The sequence below is a fragment of the Harpia harpyja genome, chromosome 21 (genome assembly GCF_026419915.1).
Source record: "Harpia harpyja isolate bHarHar1 chromosome 21, bHarHar1 primary haplotype, whole genome shotgun sequence".
Lineage (NCBI taxonomy): Eukaryota > Metazoa > Chordata > Aves > Accipitriformes > Accipitridae > Harpia > Harpia harpyja.
The window spans coordinates 12232964-12240915 of record NC_068960.1 but is presented as its reverse complement, the minus strand read 5'-3'; the positions used below and the strand labels follow the sequence as shown (position 1 = coordinate 12240915).

At 40.3% G+C, this 7952-nt stretch overlaps 1 protein-coding gene across 1 annotated transcript; it reads right to left on the bottom strand.

Annotated features, from left to right (window-relative positions):
• Positions 1 to 3855: 3855 nt before the first annotated feature.
• Positions 3856 to 5754, bottom strand: LOC128135032 (uncharacterized). Its single transcript, XM_052773473.1, has 2 exons — positions 5711 to 5754; positions 3856 to 5199 (listed from the first exon to the last, which is right to left on the bottom strand). Exon 2 carries the CDS (start codon positions 5152 to 5154, stop codon positions 4459 to 4461), a length of 696 nt encoding a protein of 231 aa, XP_052629433.1. The 5' UTR covers positions 5155 to 5199; positions 5711 to 5754; the 3' UTR covers positions 3856 to 4458.
• Positions 5755 to 7952: the final 2198 nt, after the last annotated feature.

Sequence of the window (7952 nt, the reverse complement as noted above, 5' to 3'; positions counted from 1 at the left end):
GTTAGGAAAGCCAAAGCCCTGATAGAATTAAATCTGGCCAGGGATGTCAAGGGTAACAAGAAAAGCTTCTAAAGGCACGCCAGTGATAAAAGGAAGACTAGGGAAAATGTGGGCCCTCTCCAGAAGGAAACGGGAGACCTGGTTACCAAGGACATGGAGGAGGCTGAGGTACTGAACAACTTTCCTGCCTCGGTCTTTACCGGCAAGTGCTCCAGCTACACCACCCAAGATACAGAAGGCAAAGGCAGGGACTGGGAGAATGAAGAACCGCCCACCGTAGGAGAAGATCAGGTTCAAGACCATCTAAGGAACCTGAAAGTGCACAAGTCCATGGGACCTGATGAGATGTATCCTCGGGTCCTGAGGGACTGGCAGATGAAGTGGCTAAGCCACTATCCATCATATTGGAGAAGTCATGGCAGTCCAGGGAAGTTCCCACTGACTGGAAAAGGGGAAACATAACCCCCATTTTTAAAAAGGGAAGAAAAGTAAGACCTGGGGAGCTACAGGCCAGTGAGTCTTACCTCTGTGCCTGACAAGATCATGGAGCGGACCCTCCTGGAAACTGTGCGAAGGCACATGGAAAATAAGGAGGTGATTGGTGACAGCCAACACTGCTTCCCTAAGGGCAAATGGTGCCTGACAAATTTGGTGGCCTTTTACGACAGGGTTACAGCATTGGTTGGTAAGGGAGGTGCAACAGACATCATCTACCTGAGCTTGTGCAAAGTGTTTGACACTGTCCCACATGACACTCTTGTCTCTAAATTGGAGAGACGTGGATTTGATGGATGGACCACCTGGTGGATAAGGAATTGGCTGGATGGTCATGCTTAAAGAGTTGTGGTCAATGGCTTAGTGTGCAAGTGGAGAGCAGTGACAAGTGGCATTCCTCAGGGGTCAGTATTGGGACCGCCGCTGTTTAACATCTTTGTCGGCAACATGGACAGTGGGATTGAGTGCACCCTCAGCAAGGTTGCCAACGATGCCAAGCTGTGTGGTGCGGTCGACACACTGGAGGGAAGGGATGCCATCCAGAGGGACCTTGACAGGCTAGAGAGGTGGGCCCGTGCAAACCTCATGAAGTTCAACAAGGCCAAGTGCAAGGTCCTGCACGTGGGTCGGGGCAATCCCAAGCACAAATACAGGCTGGGCGATGAGTGGATTGAGAGCAGCCCTGCGGAGAAGGACTTGGGGGTGTTGGTTGACGAGAAGTACAACGTGACCCGGCAATGTATGCTTGCAGCCCAGAAAGCCAACTGTATCCTGGGCTGCATCCAAAGAAGCATAGCCAGCAAGTCGAGGGAGGTGATTCTCCCCCTCTACTCCGCTCTTGTGAGACCCCCACTGGCGTACTGTGTTCAGCTCTGGGGCCCCCAGCAGAAGGAGGACATGGACCTGTTGGAGCAAGTCCAGAGGAGGGCCACAAAGATGATCAGAGGGCTGGAGCACCTCTCCTACGAAGACAGGCTGAGAGAGTCAGGGTTGTTCAGCCTGGAGAAGAGAAGGCTCCAGGGGCACCTTACAGCAGCCTTCCAGTACCTAAAGGAGGCCTACAAGAAAGCCGGAGAGGGACTTTTTACAAGGGCATATAGTGACAGGACAAGGGGTAGTGGCTTTAAACTGAAAAGAAAGTAGACGTAGATTAGATATAAAGAAGAAATGCTTCATTCTGAGGGTGGTGAGGCGCTGGAACAGGTTGCCCAGAGAAGTTGTGGATGCCCCATCCCTGGAAGGGTTCAAGGCCAGGTTGGATGGGGCTTTGAGCAACCTGGTCTAGTGGAAGGTGTCCCTGCCCATGGCAGGGGGGTTGGAACTAGATGATCTTTAAGGGCCCCTATAACCCAACCCATTCTATGAAAACTTAATTTTTGAGAAACAAACTTCTGGCAACCTGTCAGGGAGGTGAGCAAAAGAAAGTATATGCATATAGAAGCAAACAATGGTGTACATTCATAAATCATCACAAATTCATGGAGAATTAAAGTGCATGGAGAATAATAACAATTAAGAACTGCATTTCTTCATTTCGAAGTTCACTAGTGAATATCTAGTGTTATTCATGCGTGAAGAATATTCATGTTGTTCTAACAGGTCATTTAATCTGCAATGTGTGTGTGTGTATCTCCCAAAGCGATCAGCCATATTTGTATTTTCTCAATACAATAACAACTTGAAACATATTAGAAACTGCAGCATTGTAGGCCTGACTGCACAATTAGGTTAGTAAGAGCTTTGCTTCAGAATTGAGAATAGCTCAAAATTAAGATCTGAATGTATACGACATAACACTATAGATATCACCTTTGAGATCTCTTCTACTCACACATTACTCAGAAGTAATCTACAAAGGTACTTCATGAACCACTTCATTTAAAACAACGGGGCAGCAGTATTTCTCTGGGAGGACCCATCTTGGGAACCTGCTCTGATTCTGAAACTCCTAACTTCAGAATATTTTGTAGGGAGTTCCGTTTATTTGGATTTCTGTTGACAAATGCTAGAGGTGGAGAAACTATTCTGAAGTAATGGCTCAGAGGCAGTGCACCAGGAGTACTGCACGAGGAATTCATCTTAATGAGCTCTAGTGTTTATCTCTGCTTAAACAGATAATGCACCTAGTCTGCTCTTTATATAACGTATTCCAGTACTGATAGTAATTACATAGAGTTCCCTTCTGAATTAAAAAAAAAATACAGTATCAATTAAGAATCCTCCCAAATTTTCATGAAATTGAGACACATAAATCTTGCAAGGCAATAAACCTTTGTTGGAAAGGAGATACTTAGTTGTGCTTGTAGCCTTATTCACTTTTTACAAACCCTAATACAATTTGATCTTCTAGATTTAAAAGTGAACTTTTCCATATTGGGATTGTTTTAATAATAAGAGAGATCTGTGTTAGTTAGTCAGGCATTGATAGCTACACATTGTATCCTGAAATTAGAATTCAATATTTATTACTGTAGTAATAAACCTCCAAGACACAAGAATGTGCTAGCAAAGAAAGCGATCTTCCCAAATCAATGCAACAAAAGTACTATTGGAATCATTCTCTAAGTCTGTGCTGCTTCAGTATGCAGTTTTTAGTCATTAAAAAGTGCAGTCTTTTGTAACTTGAAGATAATGACTTTAATGAGAATTTTTGTGAATGTATTACTTTCCAGTTAAAATACTTGGAACACTTTGTTAATCCTAGTAAAGCAGCAAATGGAATGTAAAGATGAATGGAATTGAAATAATATAGTCCTCCTCTATGGAAAAAAAGTACTATAGAGCTGAATGATAAGTTCTCTACAGAAAAGTATAAGCTCAGTAGAGTATTAGAAAGAATTCCTACAGAGCATGACTAATTTAATCCTTATTGAAGTAACAAATTTTAGAAATTTAACAAATCCTTATTAAACAATTTTTGATAATATGGTAAGTACCTTACCTGTACTCCTATAGCTGAAATATCCATTTCTACTTGACTTTCAGATTTACAGCCATATTGATTGTTCTTAGCCAAGGTCTAAATTAAAAAGTGATTAAAATAATGAACAAACATTTCAGAACACAGGTGATGTATTCTGGTTCTGCCTCGCTGTGATAAATGATTGTTTAAGAAGCAAGACCTAACTATTACCTATGTATAAATATTTAATTATATATAGATATAGATATACTTATGGTTTGCTTTAGTAGATGCAAAGGAAATACCCCTTTCTATAAAATCCACCTTTTCATGGCTGTAGTGTGACTTAACAGCATAACCCCCCTAAAGATGGCAGTCTGGCTTTGTAGAATAAATCCAGATTCAGGGTAGAGTCTTTCAAAATTCAGCAAATTCTTCTTTGAGTCCTACCTATCTTAGATGCTTATCAGCTCTTTGGCAGTAGCCATTTCTCTTCCCTGATAACAGGGTACTCCTCAGTGATCTTGTTCATCATAGCGCCCAAGTTTTAGACTCCCAAAGTAAGGAGAGATTAATTCTCCTTAAAGTTGCTACATTCCTTAGAGGATTAAGAAATGAAAAGCCAGCACATTATTTTTCATACTTACAAGATCAGAAGAAATACTGAAAAAAAGGACTATTCTAATATTGTCTCATTGTGGCTGCTATTCTGACACTTTATAAATCTCCCAGATCTATTTATGCACGTAAAGATACTCTAAATGACAAAATAAAATTAAGCATGAATATAGAAAAAAATCATGCATTTATAAACTAAATCATTTCAGCCTATCATAGAATCATAGAATAGGTTGGGTTGTAGGGGCCCTTAAAGATCATCTAGTTCCAACCCCCCTGCCATGGGCAGGGACACCTTCCACTAGACCAGGTTGCTCAAAGCCCCATCCAACCTGGCCTTGAACCCTTCCAGGGATGGGGCATCCACAACTTCTCTGGGCAACCTGTTCCAGCGCCTCACCACCCTCAGAATGAAGCATTTCTTCTTTATATCTAATCTACGTCTACTTTCTTTTCAGTTTAAAGCCACTACCCCTTGTCCTGTCACTATATGCCCTTGTAAAAAGTCCCTCTCCGGCTTTCTTGTAGGCCTCCTTTAGGTACTGGAAGGCTGCTGTAAGGTGCCCCTGGAGCCTTCTCTTCTCCAGGCTGAACAACCCTGACTCTCTCAGCCTGTCTTCGTAGGAGAGGTGCTCCAGCCCTCTGATCATCTTTGTGGCCCTCCTCTGGACTTGCTCCAACAGGTCCATGTCCTCCTTCTGCTGGGGGCCCCAGAGCTGAACACAGTACGCCAGTGGGGGTCTCACAAGAGCGGAGTAGAGGGGGAGAATCACCTCCCTCGACTTGCTGGCTATGCTTCTTTGGATGCAGCCCAGGATACAGTTGGCTTTCTGGGCTGCAAGCATACATTGCCGGGTCACGTTGTACTTCTCGTCAACCAACACCCCCAAGTCCTTCTCCGCAGGGCTGCTCTCAATCCACTCATCGCCCAGCCTGTATTTGTGCTTGGGATTGCCCCGACCCACGTGCAGGACCTTGCACTTGGCCTTGTTGAACTTCATGAGGTTTGCACGGGCCCACCTCTCTAGCCTGTCAAGGTCCCTCTGGATGGCATCCCTTCCCTCCAGTGTGTCGACCGCACCACACAGCTTGGCATCGTTGGCAACCTTGCTGAGGGTGCACTCAATCCCACTGTCCATGTTGCCGACAAAGATGTTAAACAGCGGCGGTCCCAATACTGACCCCTGAGGAACATCAAAAAGTTTTTTAAAGTGCTGGGATGGCAGGTGTGTGAAATGTGGCAAGAATTTGCCATCAGAATTTGAAGTGTTTTTCCATTGTAGAGACAATAATCGTTATGGTCTCTGAAAATAATTTATGCATGCACATATATGGGTAATTAGGAATCTTTTGGACAGTAAACACGTCTTGCAATACTCAATACAATGCCCTGTACTATGAAATTTTACAAATTCTGTTGTACATTTAGATGTGATATAACTTGGCATTCTGTCAATCCCTATTGGTATTTTGCTGTTGTTCTGTGTCTTTTCTGTTAGTGTGAAAGAATCCAAAACCCAAAAGAGCTGACTATAGAAGAATTATGCATTTGACTGCATATAGGAATAAAATAACTTGTGAAAGCAAATTTTTATATGTATTTATACATTTACAGATAACATAGTTCTGATTTTTCTTCATTCATATATTTAATTTAATAATTTAAAAAGATGCAGATGGAGTAGAAACAATTACATAATTTCCATTTTGCCAACAGGTTCCTTGTGCGAGTGTTTTCCTGAAAAACACAGAGTCATTCCAGCGAATTAGTCATTCTTCCCCTCCTCAAGTTTCTGTGGTCACCTTCAGCAATGGAAATCGCAAGCTCATTATTACTACTTGAACTGGTAGGTATTATAAAAATACTAGATACAATGACAAAATGAAAAAGAGATAACAGCATGTTGTCTTGAATGCATTAAAATAATTATTTGCTTATGTTTCAGAATTATATCAATTATTAAAGGAAGGCAAATACAAGACCACTTTAGCTTTTTTTTTTTAAAAGTCCTATTTCTGAATATTTTGTTATTCATTCTGTAGTAGTAGTGAATTTACATTATTGTGTAAAAAGACTTGGATATAACTGCACAATTTAGATTTGATAAGACCAATGAACCTGCCTATAATATGCCTCAAATATTTTAAAAGACTGAACTTTGTTCTAAAATAAATGATAATATCTACAAACCATGTCAGCATTGGGAACAGGGTATATAAATTCTTAGGTAAGGAAAAGATTTTAACAAACACTCACTACCTATACTACTTTCAGGAAAAGCCAGCTTAGTTTTAAAGAAATCCTGCGTTCAAACATTACGTATTTGGCTAAATCTAAATATCTCTTAGTTACAAACAATAAAGTATTTTCTAGCTACATTCCTGCTGCCTTATGTTTCAATGTAAAGCTAATGTGCAGATGTAACCCTGTGTGTTCATTTCCTTTACTATTTCTGGAGATGTCCTAATAGATTTAGATTTATGTATATCAGATATTCCAGAATTGGCTTCTCGATACATTTCTTTGGAAGAGAGATTTGCCTCTAAATTGTGCTAAGGTGTTGACTCAATGCTGATGTATACCAGCTACCATACGATTCTTGTTTTTTCTCTAGACTTAATAAATCAGGGTAACAGAACAAGTGACAAGTTCTCTGTTAAGGTCTCATTTCATGACTCTAAAATTGAATAAGACATTTAAGATCATTCAGGTCAAATTTTGTGTCTAAATCAGTCTTCCTTCCTGAAAGATGATACTTGTTTTGGGAGACCTAACCTAACCTAATATAACCTGATGACAAAAAATAAAATTGACATCTCCTTTAGGCAGGATGATGAGTCCAAAATGCTGTATCAGTGGTCTTTTATGATATATGAACATCATTCTACCCTAAACATTAAATCAGTCATACCCAATATACGACAAACGTATCAAACAATATTCTCTTCCATTTTAACTTAGATTTATTAGGTCCTTATGGCCATTTGGGTTTTTGCACAAACTAGGAAAAATATTCTTAGACCTCAGAAGAGAAATGCCATCTGTGTCTGGTGTGTCTGCTTGCCATATGTGATTGATTTATCTTATGAAATACCTGGAGCAAAGTTGTTGGTGCTAGTTTGAAAGACAATTTATTCTTTAAGTAGTGTGTTGCTCCTGTAGGCAGCCAGTCGGCTAAACTGGCACATTTCTTCTTTGCTTCTGCATTCTCACAGGTTATTATTTATGTTACAGGCCTACACGAGTTCCTTTGATCAGAGCTAAAAAGCCTGCGGAATGATGATCCATTAGCATCCTGCTTTCTTCATGCCACAGTCAAGGTACAGTAGTTTCATAACATGGGTTATCTGCTGATTATCACAACATAAATTATCACAAAACAGATTATCTGCTGATTATCACAATATAGAGGTCTGCTGCGATGAAATATTAGACCCTTTGGAGGAATCTCATTGCACTGCAAGACGCTATTGACCTCACAGAAGACTTACTTAAATTGAAATTTACACCTTATAGGCCATCTTACTAGATTGCTTGCATTCTGAGTCTTTTACAGCTACTCTTAGTCCCAGTTGCTTAATAGTGGAACTCTCTCTTGTATCAAGAGACATCTAATTTCAGTGTGCTGTTTTATGAAGGCCATATCCTGTACCTGAATTTACATGTACGTCAGTGTCTGGTCTGTTGCTTAAGTTTTAATATTCTGGATTTGAGAATCAGAAGAAACCAGGATAAGCAATTAAATAAATGAGCTTAATAAATAACTAATTGAAAATTACTAATTTATTAAATTATTGAACTTATGAACTTAATTAATTGAAAATATCTAGCATGCCAATAGCAATACTTCTGTGCTATTAGCCTGAGAGTAGTTCAATTTAAAACATAATAACCCCTAGTTGACTAATAGTAATATGGTGAATTAATATGCTACCA